At 41.3% G+C, this 20,943-nt stretch overlaps 1 protein-coding gene across 5 annotated transcripts in view; it reads left to right on the top strand.

The window, feature by feature from the left end:
- Positions 1-20,244, top strand: part of STYK1 (serine/threonine/tyrosine kinase 1) — a 52,404-nt gene extending 32,160 nt beyond the window's left edge. For 2 of the 5 annotated variants that reach the window (XM_060113598.1, XM_060113601.1), the window contains exons 2-10: positions 2,384-2,538; positions 2,949-3,083; positions 6,281-6,547; positions 7,257-7,438; positions 9,183-9,266; positions 14,239-14,447; positions 16,217-16,257; positions 16,923-17,019; positions 19,210-20,244. In XM_060113598.1, the coding sequence (XP_059969581.1) occupies positions 2,475-2,538; positions 2,949-3,083; positions 6,281-6,547; positions 7,257-7,438; positions 9,183-9,266; positions 14,239-14,447; positions 16,217-16,257; positions 16,923-17,019; positions 19,210-19,414 (1,284 nt within the window). In that variant the 5' untranslated portion in view covers positions 2,384-2,474 and the 3' untranslated portion in view covers positions 19,415-20,244. Of the gene's footprint in view, positions 1-833; positions 905-1,163; positions 1,334-2,383; positions 2,539-2,948; positions 3,084-6,280; positions 6,548-7,256; positions 7,439-9,182; positions 9,267-14,238; positions 14,448-16,216; positions 16,258-16,922; positions 17,020-17,478 lie in introns of those variants that run through there. The other 3 variants (XM_060113599.1, XM_060113600.1, XM_060113602.1) reach the window with 3 other exon arrangements.
- The last annotated feature ends 699 nt before the right edge of the window (positions 20,245-20,943 follow it).

Here is a 20,943-nt window from a genome sequence, read left to right as displayed (position 1 = left end):
AAATGCAATAGAAGGTCACGTTGTATCCCAAGGTGGGTGCTCTTTAGTAAGTGTGATACCCAGGTGAAAGGGGATAGGCATGGACTTGGGTCCTTGGCCACAGGTATGTTTGGCCATGTGCTGTCATTGTGGGTGGCCACCTGAGCAGCTCTACGTTGGGGACATGTGCACAGGGCTTTACATTTCGTGCTCAAGTATGCGTCAGCACGTGTGTAGTTTGGTTTCTGGGCAGAGCTCACGAGTTGGAGCTGGCTGCTGCCCGACCCTTTTTTCCTCTTGTACTGTGGTAAGGGAGATTATACGCCCAGAACCGACTCCCCAGAGATCCAAACTCGTTTAACTGGCTGCTCCCTGAACGAAAATAATTACATCTGATAATGCACCGAAAAGGAAGTAAGAGGAAAGGAAAATAAGAATCAGAATGACATTTGCAAATTATGTTTGAATTCTCCTGGCTGAGCTAATGTTTTATTTTTAGGACCTTCTTCGCTCTGCCCTCTCAAGGCTCTCTGTTTCTTGCCCTTTTACAAGTGTTTTCCCTTTCATGCAGTCTTGTGGAATTGTGGGAACCTTCACCTTGCCTTTTGGCTTACAAACTCCATGAGATGGACTTTGCTATCTTACCATTCATTGGCTTCATAGATCCCTCCCTATGCGCAAGCCCACAGATAAGAATTTCCCTTTCTCTCTGTGATGTTCCTTCTCCTGGCTACTCCTCTGTTTACTTAGGTTTCTGTCAACCAGCCACACACCTGTCTCTCTTCTGAGCTGTAAGGGGATTGTTTAACTCTCATCCCCTCAGACAAACTCATGCAACTCCAGGAAGAGTGAAAAGAAGACTCAGCTGGCTGGGAGGTTTCTTTACATATGTGTTTCCGGCACTGAGACACTCTGCCTCGATAAGGTATTAGTGGTTATTAGTATTAATAATAAAACACAACATGTAATGTAACAGACGGGACCATAATATGGCTAATGTCACATGTGTACAATATAGTATAATATCGTATAAGCTACAGTTATGATTTTCTAAAATTTACCTTGTTATTAAATCACTACAGAACTGGATCACATATTCAGAGTTACCTAGGCAGTGAAAAATCACCATATTTGTTTCAGATCAATCAGAATGAAAGAAGCTGGCTTTGCTGGCCATGGAATCAAGTTAACCAAGGGCAAAATAAAGTTTTTATATACATGGAAGAGTGGTGACCACCAGTTCTCTTCAGAAAGAAAGAATTGGGTTTTTGGAAATATATGCCGATTATATAGAATTCTATAGAAATATATGCTGATGATATAGAATATAATCATGTAAAGAATCTCTGGCCAGGTAAGCAAGAAACTCGCAACTATAGTCTACTTGGAGGAGAATTGGGAACTGGACAGATGGAGAAGGATGGGGTGGGGAAACGATTTTCATGGTACACAATTTTATATTTTTATTTTTGGACCATATGAACATATTTCCTTTTTGTTAAAAAAAAGAGAGGAAGAGAAGACGGCTTAGTACTGACACTTGCTTTCATCCAAATATTGGTAAGAATGAGTGTCTGTGTCTATCTGTATATGATGGGCAGGGAAAGCTCCGAGAGTTGCAGAATTAAATAGTTTTATTGATAACTGCTACCTGCTCACTGGTAGTGAGAATGTGGTAGAGGGATGTTTCAGAGAAGGAAAGCAAATGCATAACTCATCTCTCTTGAAATCTGCCAACTATGGATTCATTGTCTGAATTAGTTTTGTATAAAAATGAAATTGTGTTTTGTTTAAAAATGAGGGGATACACAGAAAAAGAAAATTAGACCTTCTTAAGGACTGTAAGAGAGATAGATCTTGGGCTTCCCTGGTGGCACAGTGGTTGAGAGTCCGCCTGCCGATGCAGGGGACACGGGTTCGTGCCCCGGTCCGGGAGGATCCCACATGCCGCGGAGCGGCTGGGCCCATGAACCATGGCTGCTGAGCCTGCACATCCGGAGCCTGTGCTCCGCAGTGGGAGAGGCCACAGCAGTGAGAGGCCCACATACCGCAAAAAAAAAAAAAAAAAAAAAAAAAAAAGAGAGAGAGATAGATCTTTCCCACATAGCTCATGGACCACAGTTGTGCACCATTCATGAACTTGACCAGTGGAGCAGCAGTCTAGGGTGGGAGGGGAGCCTTTAAAATAATTTGAGAAACAATGGCATGAAAGGATAACACCAGATCAGGGCTGGATTAGCTGTATAAGAAAAATGGCAGGAAAAAAAAGTTCTCCCAGTTTGAATGTCAGATAGTTGGATAGAGATGAATTGGTGGCTTGGAGCATTCCAGGTACCTGTGTCCTTAATAACTAGTTACTTGGAGAGGTGTTTTAAAATTCTCTGTGTGCTCCATTTTATTTTAGTTTTTCAGAACAACTCAGTCCTTGGGGATTATTCTCTAGTGCTCTTTGCATCCTCTGGGGGTCAAGCGCTGAACTGGACTGCGGTGTGGCAATGGGAGATGAGAGGCGCATGACGCGGATGCTGTTGGAATGCAGTCTCAGTGACAAGTTGTGTAGTAAGTACAGATGATATAGAGATCTGCCCTCTGAGTTTAGGATGATGGAGATTAAGGTCTGAATAGATTCTGGAAGGAAGGTCATTTGATTTCTAATAGAAATGCAGACAATGGTGAGAACTGAATTGGCACTAGTGGCTTTGGGCGGGGGGAGAGAGTGGCAATCATAGATCCAGATGTGCTGCATCCTCCATCTCAGTGGGAAAAATGAGAGATGAGGTGCATAGCATACTTCATGGGCTAAGACACAGGGACATTGGGATTTCAGAGTAGGGAGTTGATCCCAATTGTGGTAGAGGGATCAGAAGGAAGAGATGATCGTGTGGGGTGAGCTGAAGACTGATGGGTAGGGGAAGTCAGGTTAGGCTGCTTCTTCAATCTCTTCTCTACTTGCTTGATTTCCGACCTAGTCGTCCGGGAGCAGCAGTATGAAATCATCATCATCCCAACCCTTCTGGTTGGGATCTTCCTCATTCTCCTTGGGGTCATCCTGTGGCTTTTCATCAGAGAACAAAGAGAGCAACAGCAGTCTCCTGGACTACGAGGTAAAGTTCAAACCGGGGCTGGGCAGTGGCTCGGGGAAGATGGAGATTGTAGAAAATAAGGCACAAGCCTCAGTGAGCCCAAGTCTAGAGGACCCTGCAATGAGATAGCGGGTATGGGTCCCCTCCTGTGTAGTTGAGAGGAGGGTGAGTTCTTCTCAAGGACATGTAATATATGCTTGTTAGCTGAAAGAAGAGTAGGCAAGAGAGGCCTCCTGTAACCTGTTTCTGTCTTCTTCGTCCTATTGCACGATCAAATCTTTGGCCATGTGAGTGTCTAAGGACTGGGAATCAAGGCTTGGGTAAAGCCCAAGGCTTTGTAACCAGCTTTGAAGGATGACATTTTACTCTACAATGCATTACAGCCCTACCCTGTGCTTCTGGAATTTACGATGTGAAGAGGTAGCCTTCATAATAGTCTTTGAAGCATTAGGTAGGAGGCGATAATGTGCTCTTCTGGAGTACCACTGAGCATATCATGGAAGAGAATCAGCTCATACAGGAAACTCAGAGAAAAAAGAAGGAAAAAAAGATCCTGACAGTAAATGAAGCTCTACAGTGGCTGATCCCTAATCCTTCTCTAAATTGTATCCCAATTCTCTTATAACTCACTCTTACAAAAAACTTCTCAAGGGCTTCCCTGGTGGCGCAGTGGTTGAGAGTCCGCCTGCCGATGCAGGGGACACGGGTTCGTGCCCCGGTCCGGGAAGATCCCACATGCCGCGGAGCGGCTGGGCCCGTGAGCCATGGCCGCTGAGCCTGCGCGTCCGGAGCCTGTGCTCCGCAACGGGAGAGGCCACGACAGTGAGAGGCCTGCGTACAGGAAAAAAAAAACCCCAAAAACCCCCCAAAAAACACGTCTCAAAGAACTTGTCTAAACTCAGTCTCACTATTCTACTTGCCCCATTCTCTTCTGAACACACTAAAACAAGGCTTTCCACCGCCCAATCCACCAAAAGAACTCTTTCCAAGATCACCACTGTCAGCTCTGTGGGGTCCTCATCCTACTTGACCTGTCAAAGGCAGTTGACACTATTTTGCACTTCCTCCTTCTTGAAACACTTTTTTCTTTCCTTTTAAATCTACAGTCACTTGGTAAATGATCTCATTTTCAGTCTTATGGATTCAATTACTTTCTTGATTCTGACTATAGTCCCCTTGAACTCAGATTTTTTTTTTTTTTTTTTTTTTGCGGTACGCGGGCCTCTCACTGTTGTGGCCCCCCCCGTTGCGGAGCACAGGCTCCGGACGCGCAGGCCCAGCGGCCGTGGCTCACGGGCCCAGCCGCTCCGCGGCATTTGGGATCCTCCCAGACCGGGGCACGAACCCGTATCCCCTGCATCGGCAGGCGGACTCTCAACCACGTGCGCCACCAGGGAGGCCCTTGAACTCAGATTTTTATACTAAACCACCTACTTTGCAGTTTGGACCTAGTACACACCTAATACGTAATGTGTGTAAAACGAAGGTCCTGAAATTCCCTCACAATTTCCTCTCCCAACAGCCTTCCCTATCTTAGTAAATGGCAAGCCCAGCTCCCTATATGTTCAGTCTAAAATCTTGAAGGTGTCCTTGACCCCTCTTTCTGTCACACTCCGTCTCTAATCCATTAGCAAATCCTGTTAACTATGTCTTCAAAATAGACTCAAGCCACCCTCACCTCCCATAGATAATCATAATACACTCTTAAATGGTTTCCCAGCTTCTGCCTGTATCCTTTTATGCTCTATTGTCCCAGAGCAGCAGAATGATTCTTTTAAGGCATAAGTCAGTCCTGTCAGTTCTCTGCATGAAACCCCCAGTTGCTTCTCAACTTAGAATGAAAAAAGACAAAATTCTTTTTTTAAAAAATTAATTAATTAGTTAATTTTTTGGGCTGTGTTGGGTCTTTGTTGCTGCATGCAGGCTTTCTCTAGCTGCGGTGAGCTGGGGCTACTCTTCGTTGTGGTGTGCAGGCTTCTCATTGCAGTGGCTTCTCTTGTTGCGGAGCACGGGCTCTAGGTACGCGGGCTTCAGTAGTTGTGTCTCGTGGGCTCTAGAGCGCAGGCTCAGTAGTTGTGGCACACGGGGTTAGTTGCTCTGCGGCATGTGGGATCTTCTTGGACCAGGGCTCGAACCTGTGTGCCCTTCATGGGCAGGCAGATTCTTAACCACTCCACCACCAGGGAAGTACAAGACAAATTTCTTTTAACGGCCTTACATGATCTGGGCCCTCTCTGGCCTCATCTCCTGTAACCCTCCAGTTGTCCCCTTGGTTCCAGGGGCACTGATTTCATTACTGTTCCTCAAATATGTCAAGAATGCTCCTTCCTCAACCTCTGCACTTCTTCCTGATACCAGTATGGTTTGCTCTCAGATTGCTTCTATTTCTCAAAAGTCATCTTCTCAGAAAGACCTTTCCTGACCTTCAAACATAAAATTGCATAACTGATGCTTCTTATTCCCCTCTTTTCCTCCATAACACTCCTTACCTAGTATATTATTATCTTCTTCCTCTCTCCTACCACTAGATGGTAATCTTCATGAGAATCTGGACTTTGCCTATTCCTATCCCCTAGAACAGTGCCTGGCACGGAGGAGGTGATATTTGTTGAATAAATGGATGAATTAATGAATGAATAAAGATTTAATAAAAAGAATGAATCTCTCTTCTCTAATGGAGAAAAGCTGGTTTAGAAAGGGGGAAAGTACGAAAAGAATTTTTTGATTGAGACTCTTGGAAATATGGAATAATTTAATTTTGGGGACCACTTGAGGGAGGAATAACTTTAACTTAAAGCTGAGTAGTTATCCATACCTACCCTCCACCTTGGGAAGCCATTTGATTGACTTTAATGATAGTCTCCACTGGCAGTTACCACCACATTTAGGTGTCTGTTGTTTGAATACCTATTCAGTAACTTCCTTAATTGTCTTCATACTATACTCATACTGAACTGTAATCCTGAGGAAGACTGAGATGAAATGTCATTACCCATTTTCAGAGGTCCATCTTCCGTTGTCTTAGAAGTAATGGGATTATTACATAAATTCTACAAGGTTTGTATTGATGCTGGTTCATAGAGAAGCATCAGAAGGTATCCTCACATTGGCCAGAGAGAAAATTGCTGAAGGGACTCCTTGCTGGTTTGTTCCAGGTTCTGCTTTCTTGGAGTCCCTAGGCTAGGAAAAAGCTTATTGGTGCCACCTCTTTGTTTTAGGTGTTGCCCACGTGCCTCCATCTAGGGGCCTAAGCTGGGAAGCAGCAAGACCTGAAGGAAGTGTGTTTGTACCACTTAAGGAGACATCGGTGGAAAGCCTTCTACGAACCTCCACACATTCCCTGGCTAAGCTGCAGTTGCCCCGGGAGCACCTCTCTGAAGTTCTGGAGCAAATCCACAATGGTAGTTTTGGGACCATCTACCGAACCAAGATATATACTGGGGACCCTGGTGAGCCCAAGAGTGTTGTCCTCAAGGCTTTAAAAGGTAAAAGGAGAAGTGTTGGACTTCCTTTCCTCTTTTAACTTTTTTTTACTGTGAGCCCTCAACAGTGAATGCTAACAGGCTTTGCAGACATTAAGATGTTAATCAACAGATAGTTGTGGTCACAACTGGGCACAGAATAAGAAGGGAATAGAAAGTAAAAACTCACAACAGAAAGGTTCTTCTTTGGGTCTTTCCCTAGCTCAACCTTGCCTATCAAGGCTGTTAAAACTGATTTTTCCATATTAGATATTACTTGAATGAGGATTTTGTGGTTGTTTCTTCACTGTTTTGATATCTTTTCCAGTTACTGCATTTTCCTTCTTTTTGCTGATACTCATGATATGGACCAGTAATGATGGATACATAAAACACAACAAGGATAGGATTAGCAAGAATATTAATCCAAAGGTCTAAAGTGGTAATATTTTAATGTGTGATAATATTTTAATGTGAACAGAACACTTGTCTATTAGGCAGAGGAAAGCCCATCCAGTTCTAAAGACCTACAGTTCTATGTTACCTTTGACAAAAGATCAGTGACATTGAAGATCATCTTCTAATTGATTCTCTTTCTTTTTACTTTTTGTCTACACTCACTCCCCTTTGGAGCCTTGAAATTTATCATCTGAGGTTGCTTCCTGACTTGAACCCCCATTTTATTGGTGATACTCTGACTGCTCACTCCCCATGGTTCTTCTGTCCTCCACAGAACCAGCTGGGCTCCAAGAGGTGCAGGAGTTCTTAGGGCAAATCCAGTTCTATCAGTACCTGGGGAAGCACAAGAACCTGGTACAGCTGGAAGGCTGCTGCACAGAAGGGCTGCCGCTCTATATGGTGTTGGAGGATGTGGCCCAGGGGGACCTGCTCAGCTTTCTCTGGACCTGTCGCCGGGTAAGTGGTAGGGTAGAGGTGTTGGGAAGGAAAAGCTTGACCTGGCTTATTAGCTGTTCACTTGTCAATTAGCCTGATAAATGACAAATTAGAGAGACATTATAATAGCATAACAGAGAGTGATTATCACCAACCAATAGAATTTTTAGTGATGATGGAATATCTGCTCTGTCCAATATGGTAGCCACTAATCACATGTGGCTACAGAACCCTTGAAATGAGGCTGATATGATTAAGAAACTGAATTTTCAAATTTATTTAATTTTAAATAATATACGTTCAAGTAGGCATATGTGGGTAATGGCTACCATATTGGTCAGTGCAGATTTAGAGAGTGGACTTTGGGCTCCATCTCCTACAAGCTATGTGACTTTGGGCAAATCACCTCTCTGAGTCTGAGTTTTTGGAATCTGTAAAGTGGGAGTAATAATAAATACTTATTAAAATTCAAGGAAATTATGTCTGTAAAAACAGTGATTGGAACATATTAAGCACTCAAAATGGTAGCTGTTTTAATGATAATTGCATAACAACCTAACTACTGTTAGTAATAATTTTGTTGTTAGTGTCAAGTATATTTTCCATTCTGTATCATCACCCTAGTGTGCCGAGGCTGAGTTAAGGAGAAATTCAGCCTGAAAGTTTGTATATCTCCAATTCATATTAAAAAAAATTTAAATGTTCAGAAATTTCCAGGCTAAAGTGCAAGTCCTATTCCTTACAATTTCACCACTTCTCTATCTACTCCTCTTTTTGAAGTGCTCCATGTTTTCCTAGTTAGCTCGTCACTTGCTGATGAACAAAGTTCAATATTAATCAAGCCTGCTAGGTAGGCTGATCATTGTATTACTAAATGTGTATGAAAAAGAGACCTTGTTGACTTCTTCCATCCAGTGATGCAAATAGGACAATGTGCACATCATGAGATTTTAAACTTTTTAAGAGGTTATCCATCAGTCACTTGGTCTGTGCCCTAACCTCACTTGTTTCTTTTTATTTTTCAGACTGCATGCCTCTCTATTTCAGATTGTTTTCACATGCTTTTCTCATTACACCAGACTTCTCCCTTTCCCTTCTTTGTAGGGTCAATGGCCACTCACTCTTCGGATCTTGTCAAGAGCTTTCCTTGCTTCTCCAACTGAATGAGCTCTCTTTCCTCACAATCATATGATCTCTTTTACATTTCTTTCATGGCACTTATAGATATGTAACCATGTATTTATGCATGATTATTTTATTTTGATTCACATGTGTTTGCCACAGTATAAGCTCCGGAAGGCAGTAGACATATTTATTTTGCTCACTTTTGTATTCTGAGTTCCTAAAATGAATCTGGCACATAGTAGGCATTCAGTCAAGATGTGTTGAGTTAATGTGCTTAATTAATCTCTCTCTCTCTCTCTCTCACACACACACACACACACACATTCTGCCCTAGGAAAATTGCTGCTTTATCCAATGGATAGTCTTATATATACTTGTCTTTCTTACCTGCTATTCTGTTCTTCCTTAATTCTGCTATTCATCTACATTCTTTACTGTTTTCCTGGTCCAATAAATCATGGTACTTCTCTGCATATCTGAGAATCTCTCATATCATCTGTCCTTGAATCTTATAGTCCTTATATTTTTGTGTATTTTCCTTAGCTTTGATAACTGCATTTAAGAATATCTCTGCCCCTATTTTTTCTTTCAGATCTGTTCATGTCATTTTGATATACTGCTTTTTTCTCTATCTATTTAGGATGTGATGACCATGGATGGCCTTCCATATGACCTCACAGAAAAACAAATATATCACATAGGGAAGCAGGTCCTTTTGGCTGTGGTAAGGCTTGGAGAAATGACAACAGATGGCAGTGATTTTTCTTGTTAGCTTGGTATTTAATGTCATGTTTCTCAGTTATGCTCTCAAATGGGGTATATATTATAAAGGAAAGAAGATGGAAGTCAGGGGATGGAAACTCAAGCACCAATAAATTGTTTTCAATTCTTTCATGAAATTATTTAGATAATATAATTCAGGATTGGTAATTCTAGGAAGAAAGTAGTCAGTTTAAAGTGGTGTTTTAAAATATTTATTTATTTGGTTGCATCGGGTCTTAGTTGTGGCAGGCGGGCTCCTTAGTTGTAGCTCACTGGCTTCTTAGTTGCATTACGTGGGCTTCTTTTTTTTTAAAAAGATGTTGGGGGCAGGAGTTTATTAATTAATTAATTTATTTTTGCTGTGTTGCGTCTTCGTTTCTGTGTGAGGACTTTCTCTAGTCGTGGCAAGCGGGGGCCACTCTTCATCGCGGTGCATGGGCCTCTCACTATCGCAGACTCTCTTGTTGCGGAGCACAGGCTCCAGACGCACAGGCTCAGCAGTTGTGGCTCATGGGCCTAGTTGCTCTGTGGCATGTGGGATCCTCCCAGACCAGGGCTCGAACCCGTGTCCCCTGCATTAGCAGGCAGATTCTCAACCACTGCACCACCAGGGAAGCCCTGGGCTTCTTCATTGCAGCAGGTGAGCTCCTTAGTTGCAGCTCGCCAGCTCCTTAGTTGTGGCATGCATGTGGGATCTAGTTCCTGGACTAGGGATCAAACCCAGGCCCCCTGCATTGGGAGCACAGAGTCTCAACCACTGTGCCACCAGGGAAGTCCCAATTTAGGGTTTTTAGAAGGAACAGGGGGGCTTCCCTGGTGGCGCAGTGGTTGGGAATCCACTTGCCAGTGCAGGGGACACAGGTTCGAGCCCTGGGAAGATCCCACATGCCACGGAGCAACTAAGCCCGTGTGCCACAATTACCGAGCCTGTGCTCCAGAGCCCATGAGCCACATCTACTGAGCCTGCATGCCACAACTACTGAAGCCCGTGCGCCTCGAGCCTGTGCTCCCCAACACGAGATGCCACCACAATGAGAGGCCTGTGCATCACAATGAAGAGTAGCCCCTGCTTGCAGCAACTAGAGAAAGCCCAGGTGCAACAATGAAGACCCAACGCAAGCAAAAATAAATAAATAAATAAATTTTTTTTTTTTAAAAGAAGGAACAGGAAGGGTTTTAAAAGGTTTCTCAGTCTTAAGGGTAAAAAACCAGGGCAACGCAGGCAAAAATAAATACATTTTTTTTTTTTTTAAGAAAAAAAGAAGGAACAGGAAGGGTTTTAAAAGGTTTCTCAGTCTTAAGTGTAAAAAGCCAGGGCTAAGAGCTGTATGTCCACATACTTCCAGATATATACTAATGTTAACAGATGTAAAAGGGGAAAGGGGAAGCAAGTTGGGAGAAGAAATGGGAATAGAAACTGAATGGGTGAAAGGCTACAGAACCAGAAGGAAGCTTATAATTTATACCTGTAAAACAAGAAATACTAGTTCAGAACATGTTAGGTTGTAGATTTGCTTCGATACTGAATGTGATAGGAGTTACAGATACTTTAAAAAGAACAAGGAACAAGTGGAAGAGGAGGAATAAGAAGGGGCAAAGGTGAGAGCATTTCTTTATTTTAAACTAACCTAAATAAACAGGGAAGAGAAAGAACTCAAGGTTTAAGAAAAAAAAAATTACCTTTACCAGAATTACTCAGGAAATTTAGATGACTATTCCTATGAAATTATTTAGATAATTGTGTTTAAAATTAGTTATGGAAAATCAGGGCTCTGTGAAGCTACTATTTTAGTATTTGATATATCTTGCCACCTTGAGGTATGAAATATACAAGGGATATAAATGGAATCAGAGAAAGCTTAGGAAAAAAGAGGTGATGAAGTGAGAAAAAGTTAGTTGAAGTTCTCATGGAGCGAGGGAGAGAGTACATCATACAAATAAATGTTAATTGTGGTGTTTGGATGGCCTAGTTGGTATATTTCCTTGATAAAGTTAGGGTATCCTGATACCCTAACCACTGGTGGAGCAGTGGTTGAGAGTCCGCCTGCCGATGCAGGGGACACGGGTTCGTGCCCCGGTCCAGGAGGATCCCACATGCCACGGAGCAGCTGGGCCCGTGAGCCATGGCCGCTGAGCCTGCGCGTCCGGAGCCTGTGCTCCACAACGGGAGAGGCCACAGCAATGAAAGGCCCGTGTACCGGAAAAAAAAAAAAAAAGTTGGGGTATCAGGACAAATGAAATATTTAAAAAACAGAAATAGACTCACAGCATTGAAAACAAACTTATGATTACCAGAGGGGAAAGGGGAGAGGAGGGATAAATGAGGAGTTTGGGATTAACAGATACACACTACTATATATAAAACAGATAAACAACAAGGACCTACTGTATACCACAGGGAACTATATTCAATATCTTGTAATAACCTATAATGGAAAAGAATCTGAAAAAGAATATATATATATGTATATATGTATAAATATATAATATATATATACATATATATCTGAATCACTTTGCTGTACATCTGAAACTAACACAACACTGTAAATCAACTATACTTCAATAAAAAGTTAGGGTATCAGGACAGAGCTTACCTTGTATTCTGAACCATAATTGCAGGGGTGCCCCATAGAGATGCAGTGATCACACTGCAGCATTCCTCAGAGCCCAAGATTACCAGTTATAAGGCAACATCATACTATTTTTTCTAACTTTTAACAACCTCAAGATCAGTATATTCTTCAGTTCTTCTCATTAGAGTATAATATCTTTGTTCTGAGACCTCACCTGAGACAAAAAACCAAAAAACAAAAAAATCCCTGCTAGTCACTGTTTGCTTCACCATCAATGACTGGAAATTACCACCTTCACCTTTTATTTTTTCACACCATTCTTGTTTAGTAATCATAGACCTCAGTCTCCAGCGCTTCAGTTATGTATAGGTTTTCAGCATCTCTGTATGCCTTGAACACCTTGATGTTGGGGGAAATGATTTCAACACATTGGTGTCATTCAGGTGCAGTGGTTCTCAAATGTCTTCTTGGCTGTGCTATAATCATTTTGATACTTCTTAAAAATATAGATTATCAGGTCCCTCTTCCTAGATTTTGGTTAAGTAAATCTGGAGAGAAAACCTTATGAATTTATAAATCTCTCGAGCAATTCTGATTTGCAGCCTGGCCTGAAAAGTATTAGTAGAATTTGTAGTACTTCCTATGAATTAGAATACTGGGTTCTGGTCACTACCACTTAGTACCAGTGTGACCTTATATAATCATTTAGATTTATCTGAAAGTTACTTCCCTAACTCACCTCATCTAGTTATTTTAGGGACAAAATGAGATGATGTAAAACTGTATATAAATTTATTATTATGACACTAAATTTTGCTATGTATATATTACCCTGTTTGGAAGACTGCTGCTAGAAACTTGAAACCTACTCTCCTTCCCCTTGTCTAGCTGGGTCCTATCTGAGAGGAAAACAGGCCAGGGTCAGGGTCAGAGTAGGAGATTATAATTTCCAAACCCAGTACAAATGTTAGTTGGATTATTTGCTCAGTTTGCTAAGCTTTATTTGTTTGTTTTAAAGCAAAGCTAGTGTATTTACTAATAAATGTGTCTTCAAAAATATAAGGGTAGGGCTTCCCTGGTGGCGCAGTGGTTGAGAGTCCGCCTGCCAATGCAGGGGACACGGGTTTGTGCCCCGGTCCTGGAAGATCCCACATGCCGCAGAGCGGCTGGGCCCGTGAGCCATGGCTGCTAAGCCTGCATGTCCAGAGCCTGTGCTCCGCGATGGGAGAGACCACAACAGTAAGAGGTCCACGTACAGAAAAAAAAAAAAAAAAATATATATATATATATATATATATAAGGGTATATCAGTGTATCCAAAATGTGTAAATCATTTGTCAAACCCCAGAGAATGTACAATGTGAAAAGTGAACCCTGAAGTAAACTCTGGACTTCAGTTGAAAATAGTGTATCAGTATCAGTTCATCAGTTGTAACAAATGTATCACACTGATGCTAGTTGTTAATAGTAGAGGAAACTATGAAGTGGGAGGGAAGGGATGTCAGAGTGCTCTGGATTTTCCACTCAATTTTGCTGTCAACCTAAGACAACTCTTAAAAAATAAAGTCTTTTAATTTTTTTAAAAAAGGAATGAAGTATAGGTATCAGTTTGCTAATCTTTTTTTTTTTTTTTTTTTTTTTGCGGTATGCGGGCCTCTCACTGTTGTGGCCTCCCCCGTTGCGGAGCACAGGCTCCGGACGCGCAGGCTCAGCGGCCATGGCTCACGGGCCCAGCCGCTCCGCAGCATATGGGATCCTCCCAGACCGGGGCACGAACCCGTATCCCCTGCATCGGCAGGCGGACTCTCAACCACTTGCGCCACCAGGGAGGCCCCAGTTTGCTAATCTTAAACACAATGCAAACATGTCTGATTCATTATAAATACTTGGAAGCCGGACTTCCCTGGTGGTGCAGTGGTTAGGAATCTGTCTGCCAATGCAGGTGACACAGGTTCCATCCCTGGTCCAGGAAGATCCCACATGCTGTGGAGGAACTAAGCCTGCGTGCCACAACTACTGAGCCCACGTGCCACAACTACTGAAGCCTGCGTGCCTAGATCCCGTGCTCTGCAACAAGAGAAGCCACAACAATAAGCCCCTGCTCGCTGCAACTAGAGAAAGTCCGCGTGTAGCAACTAGAGAAAGTCCGTGTGTAGCAACAGAGATCCAACACAGCCAAAAATAAATAAAAAAAAATTAATTAAAAAATTAATAAATACTTGGAAGCGATATGCCATTATTAATGAGGCTTGTTCAGAGTAGAAAATATACTTGTCTTTTCAAGGATTTGTTTCTCTTTATCTGTGAGCTAAGCCATGACCTCAGAGAGCTGATCCGTCTTTGATCTCATGTTGACAGGAATTTCTCCAGGATAAGCATCTGTTCCATGGGGATGTGGCAGCCAGGAATATCCTGATCCAGTGTGATCTCACTGCTAAACTCTGCGGACTGGGCCTGGCTTATGAAGTTCACTCCCGAGGGGCCATCTCGTCTACTCGCATCGTACCTCTCAAGTGGCTCGCCCCAGAACGGCTTCTGCTGAGACCAGCTGGCATCAAAGGAGACATGTATGGTTTATTCCTGCCCTGTGGATTTCTCCCTTTCTTGACCCAGGTGTCCTCCAGCTCATGAACATGACTGGGTCTATTGTCAATTATGTCTCCACATGAAATCTCTACTGAGAAGTCAGACTCTCAAGCAAAAATGTGTGTTATGTGGCAGAGCTCATACTTGGCATCTGCCTGCAATCCTTTTTAGTGCCTTTTGAAGTATTCCCTCCGTGTGAGATTAGAAACCTTAATTAGGAGAGAAAAAAATGAATAGATTATTCATGCTAGTATCTGAGGACTTAATCTGGTGGAGTTTTATCTGTTTATCTAGTTTTATCTGAAAGAGGTAGGTCCGCTTAATCAAACGTTTAGTTAAACTAGGACTTATTAAAATAAATACATATGTGTGTGTATACTCAATTTATTTTAACTTAAAACATATAAATAGATATTTAATTATCAATCTTTTGGAGGAGGGCCAAGGGGATAGACCTGCTATGCTAAATGAAGTTACGTGTTGTGTTTCTTGTATAAATAGCATCCATAATGAATTATTTTTGAGTTTCAGTTTGGGATGACTCTAAATAGAGTGAGAAACTTGAAAACAATTGTGACGCAATTTGACTACAGGCATTTATTGTTAATTTTTCCCCAGTTTTCTACAGTTGTCTCACCCACACAATTTGACAACACTTTCTTTTTAGCAGCTTGGTTTTATAGAATATTTTCAAAGCATTCAATCTAGTTTTCAGGGAGCTAATGCTTTTGGCATGTATATTTAATCAGCTTACATAATATTTAATTGATTACATAATTACAGTTACATGTAGGATTGGCATAAACAGGATTGTAAAGAACTGCGATTGACCTTTGGTAGCCATACAACTCAACTGCTCGGAGGAGCACATAAACACAATATAGAACATCTTACTAGCCATGAATGTTATGAGTTGTGGGGGAAATTTAGAACATCAGTTGATGTGGTGAGTCAATTAAGAGACTGCTTTTTTATTTTATTTATTTATTTTTTGGCTGTGCCGCACGGCATGTGGGAGCTTAGTTCCCCGACCAGGGATCGAACCCATGCCCCCCTGCAGTGGAAGTGCAGAGTCTTAACCACTGGGCCTCCAGGGAAGTCCCCAGAAGACTGCTTTTTTATTTCATTGCTGTTTCGCTGACATCTCCTTTTGAATAGAGGTCTGGGAATAATAAGCTTAACTGGGAAATATTGCTCATTTAATGATGATATTATAGAATAGTGAAATATACATCTCTTGAATCATATTGTTTAGGCAAATGCCTACTCCAGTTATGTATAAAACTTGTTCATATTTTTCCTAGGTTTGGGCAATTAGATCTACTGAGGAAATAGTAGATAAATGATAAAACTTGCTTGGCCTTGAGCTAAGAATAAAGGCTAGAATTTCAGCAGGGAGAAATGGGAAGGATGAAAAAGATGCAGAGGGGAATTTCTGTATGTTTGGGTGAATATGTTTGCATGTTTGCACAAACACTCACAATTTAGCAAATAATGGTAAATATCTATTAATGTGTAATATAGAAACAAGGAGACCTAAATTCAGTACTCAAGTAGATTAGATTCTAAGGGAATTGGACAGAAGTGCTTTCTAATGGCACTACCTCATTGCTTACTGTATCAGTCACCCTTGATTCCCTTTCACTGCCTTTGTAATGGGGTTCTTACTGAAGGCCTCTGGTACTTAAGTGAGCGGTCTTTACAAAAGGCAGAAATAGAAATTAAATCCATGGCCTTGTTTCTTTTACAGCTGGTCTTTTGGGATACTGCTCTACGAGATGGTGACTCTAGGTAAGGAGGATCCCCAAAGCAGTGTGCACCTCTACAAAAATATACAAGGGTGTTTATTTGGGTGGTGGACGACACTTGCTATGAGAAGGGGTTTCGGTACAATCTCTGAAGGTTGAACTGAGTTGACATAGAACCCTGATTTTTGAGATAGTCTTGTAATGTCTTGATTCCCTCCCTCTCTCTCTCCTTCCCTCTTCTGTTTTTAACTTCCTTTTGCTTTCTTTCTCTTTCTTTCCCTCAAGACTTTACCAATTCCATGGGATGTTTTAAAATCCAAGGATGATGCCAAGGATGATCTTGCATAAACATAAAAATATTGTCTTTAGATTTATTAATCCACTTGATGGAGAAACTAGAGCACCTTCTCATGTTTGGGAAGTAGAGGGCAGATCTTATCTCTCACTTTGCTTTATTTTGTTACTTTCCTAAAGACTCAACGTTCTGCTAAGTTATCAGTACCCACCCCCATCTCTTTTTTTCCAAAATTCTCTAAGCTATATCCTTACTTGATCACCAGGGAGCAATTATATTATATCTATTATTTTTCCTATTGCTATGCTTTTGCAGGTAATTAGCCCAGGTGGATGGAGAGTAGTGTTAGTTATACTTTATATTCTGAGGACCCTTAAGTTCTCTTACTACTCTCATTCTTTCCATACCAACAGGGGCACCTCCATATCCTGAAATCCCCCCTACCAGCATCCTACAGCATCTCCAAAGAAGGAAAATCATGAAGAGACCCAGTAGCTGCACACACACCATGTAAATGGTTTTTAAAATCTTTTTTTGCTCTTCATCAGTCATGCCCCTTTCAGAGTGGCTCAGATGACCCTCAGCTGTCCTTTATGTGCTAATGTACAACACTAAACCAAACCTCTGCAGTAAAACACATCTGCTCACATATACGATGTACATGTATATGTATATCATATGTATGTGTGTATACATACACACACACAAAATATTGAGGCAACCACTGAGTACTATATTAGAAATTTAAGTTCGCTAATGTTGTTAAAGCTTAGTTCTTCTGGAAGCTTTTAAAATAGACCAAATCCAATGCAAATACAGTAGTGTTTTATCTATTTAAATGTCAGTCTCAGTTAGAGACTACTAGCTTCAGTTCTAATATAGTTGTCATAAAATCCATTGCACTACAGTTACTCACTGGTTCCTATTTAATATTTAACTTAAAAACGTATTGATTATCTGTTTTCCCAGTTCTACGCATGTCGGAAGCCAACCAAAGTGGGGGTGAGAAGAAATGAGGCAGGAGAAGGAGGATATCAAATTGTCAGCAGAAAGGGACAGTTGGTGAACTAACGTAGAGGCAGAAAATGGAAAAATTAAAAATTACACTCAGAATTTTATAACCAATAAAGTACAAAAAAGGTTGTTATAGAACATAAGGAAAGGTAAATTATTTTTAAGAAGACAGGAGTTAATATATTAATATACATTTCTATTAAAGTTGTTGCTATTTTGTAAATTTTTCAGCACTGAAAGGGTAAATTTCCAGCACCTGGGTTTCCCAACATGAAACAGTTACAGCATCAAGCATGTTAAAACTGTTAAATGTCATAACTGTTGATATATATTTTTATGTGTATATACACACACATACACACAGTATAGTGATACTGGCTGGGTATACTAGAATGAAGTTGTTGACAAATATTTCTGATAGGCTTTATGTGTATAAAAGGCTGTCCTTGATACGGGGGAGAGACATTTAACTGATAAAGTACCTGGTCTTGAAGAAGGATATCAGAAACAACATGAAAATCAACATCAAGTTTGAGGCAATAAGTAGAATGGTTAAAAGCTCAGATTCATCTCATAGAGTCAAAAAGACACACGTTCAGTCCTAGTCCTACTACTTTACTGTGCGTTGTTTACTTATCTTAAAATAGGTATAATGATAATCCTACCTCAAAATTATTTTGAGGCTACAATGAAATAATGCATGTTAAGTTTCCCTACCATGCCTTTTGTAATAAATAAGTTCTTGGTAAAACGTTAGCAGTATTATTAAAGTAGCATCTTATACAAAGTCTCATTGTACAACATTAGAGAGTGTGAGAAACACAGTGCATGCTGAGGTTTATAAGGAAAGGAATTGAGACTTAAACCTGTAGGAAAGGATAACCATGGAGAGGATATTCAAGGAATTGGGCAGAGCATGAGCAAAGACAGAGTTGGGTGTTACTAACCACATCTAGGGTATAGCAAGACACTGACTTGCCAGGAGGAGAGGGCTTCAGTTAGGCAAGAACTATGTGCTAAGAAGCTGGGGGGTGGGATGTTGACTTTATATGGTGAGCAGTGGTAAATCACTGTAGGTTCCTGGGCAGGAATGAGACTTGATGAAGAGTGTTTGAAAACAGGCCATGTTGTAAATTCTCTAGACACTGGATTGAAGCAAAGACAGATTAAAGGTGGTAAGTACTTCTATCTCGATTAAGGCAATTTCCTGGAGAAGCTAAGTAATAAAGGGGGGAAATGACCTGGATTAAAGGAAGGAACCATCTAATTACATTATCTGAAATTAGTATAAATCGTATTATTCCATACCTTCTTATTTTCCTTGCTGTAATGTAGCTCATACTGGTAGATAAGTTATAACAATGGTTTGGAATGATGCAAATGAATAACATGTAAGATGAAAACACTTCAGAGTTTTTGGTAATCTAATGGGAAAAAAACTGTTCTGTCATACTGATTGTAGTTTAGGAAATATTTAGTCATTCCTTTGATAAAAAGGGTCCTGTTGAGAAGATGATATTAAGAGACTTAGCATTAGGAAGATGAGAAGGAACAGTATTCTCTGGGAAGCATATGGGACACAGCAGTGAGAAGTAGGTTAAAGACTCATAGGTTTCCTTTTTTAAGGTTTGTTAGGAGAGGAGACAGTTTCTCTTGTTTCTCTTGTTTCTCTTGTTTTCCTTTCAGGTACGGTCTCATGAAGTCCTGCTGGCGTTGGAGTGAGGACAGCCGCCCCTCACTTAGAGAGCTACATTCACGCCTAGAAACTGCTGCTCGAACTGCAAATGACAAGGCTGTGTTGCAAGTACCAGAATTGGTGGTGCCTGAATTGTACGCAGCTGTGGCAGGCGTCAGCGTGGAGAGTCTCTCCTATAGCTATAGCATCCTTTGAAGATCCTGGGGCAACACGCATTTTTGGGAGATCATATACTCTTGGAACCAATTCCTCCAAGAACAGAGAAAAGACTTTCTAGTGGGACATAAAGGGAGGAATGGGACATGGATCCTGCATCTTCCCCTACACATTTCCCTAGAAACCTGAAGTGATGCTAGATGAGGCTGCACACAGCATATACCCTCAAGACTGAGAAGTACAGTTTCATTTCTGTTATCCCAGTCCTGAAGATGCAGGGTAGATGGGATGGACCGTGTCAAATGCAAGGGAGGTTTTACGAGTCTGCGGTGTTTGTCGCAGCATGGCACAGATAAGCTGGTCCCTCCCAACACAGGCTGGTTTCCTTTGAAACATGCTTTTATCTAGACTATTATAAGGTCCAGAAAATTGGAATCAAATGAGGGAAGAGAAAGCTGATAAAGAAGTTGATGAGAAGAAAATTGAAGGTTCTACTTGCTCAGGAGTACAGATGAGGACCAAGGTCATCCTTCAGAGAGAAGGGGGAGGAAGGACATACAGGACTTCATTCCTGGTCCGTTCATGCAGGGCTGAAGGAGAACCATTAAGGAAGCCTTCTGAGCTCCCCCTAAGGTGTATATAGGAGAAATATGGTCCCCTTTGATCTAAGTCTGAGGTAGGTGAACCATGTTGGTACTATTTGAACTAGAAGCTGGAGGGGTCATTTCATGATTAAGAACATTCAACATGTACTTTTCAACAGTCTGGCTTCCTGGCCCCTATGCGACTAGGGAGACTGAGCCCAGAGGGTCAATTGGGTCGATGATGAATACACTGTGTATTTAATAAATGGGAAATATGGAAATCAAGCAAGAGTGCTTAATAGGCAAGGACGTCTTTAACAAGGGCTAGAAAAGGATGTAACCTGAGATGGAAGGAGGATAGGTTCCCATTTTCAATCATCCAATGATCTACTGTGAAACTTACTTCATTAAATTCATATTTATTGAGTGAAAGTAGGCTTTTCAGGTTATACAGTTGCCAAAATCTCTCCAATAGGGAGGATAACAGTAGATAAATGAAAGCGAATGTCAACAGAAAAATTCAAGAGGCAATCTCCGTTGTCAGAAAAGGGATTCCTCATGCGTGAAAAGGGGATACTGCCTACCTCACAGGGTTGTCATGAGGATTGAATGAGAGTATATATTTGTACCGTATCTGGCACATACTATGTGCTCAATAAATGTTAATTTCCTTACTCTCATCCTTACTAGCCTAGAATCTTTCATATCTTTTTCACTTAACACCTACGGTGGCCAAGAAGAGGACCTCGGTCTGTCAGTCACACTGCAAGGGAGGACATGCTTAAAGATGATGGTATGGTACAAATACCACTTGACTAAAAAGAGGAAGTCATAATTTTTGTGTGAGCGCCTGGATGATGACAGTCATCTCCTACTAGTTCAAAATACTGGAAATATCATGATAATGACAGTTCAGTTGAACATGTGGTCTGTGATTTTAAACAATACCTTGGATACTCTAGAAGGGACATCCAAGGCTGCTAT

This window comes from Mesoplodon densirostris, chromosome 11 (genome assembly GCF_025265405.1).
Source record: "Mesoplodon densirostris isolate mMesDen1 chromosome 11, mMesDen1 primary haplotype, whole genome shotgun sequence".
Taxonomy (NCBI): Eukaryota; Metazoa; Chordata; class Mammalia; order Artiodactyla; family Ziphiidae; genus Mesoplodon; species Mesoplodon densirostris.
The sequence above is the reverse complement of the archived record's forward strand: the minus strand, read 5'-3'. Positions and strand labels throughout refer to the sequence as shown.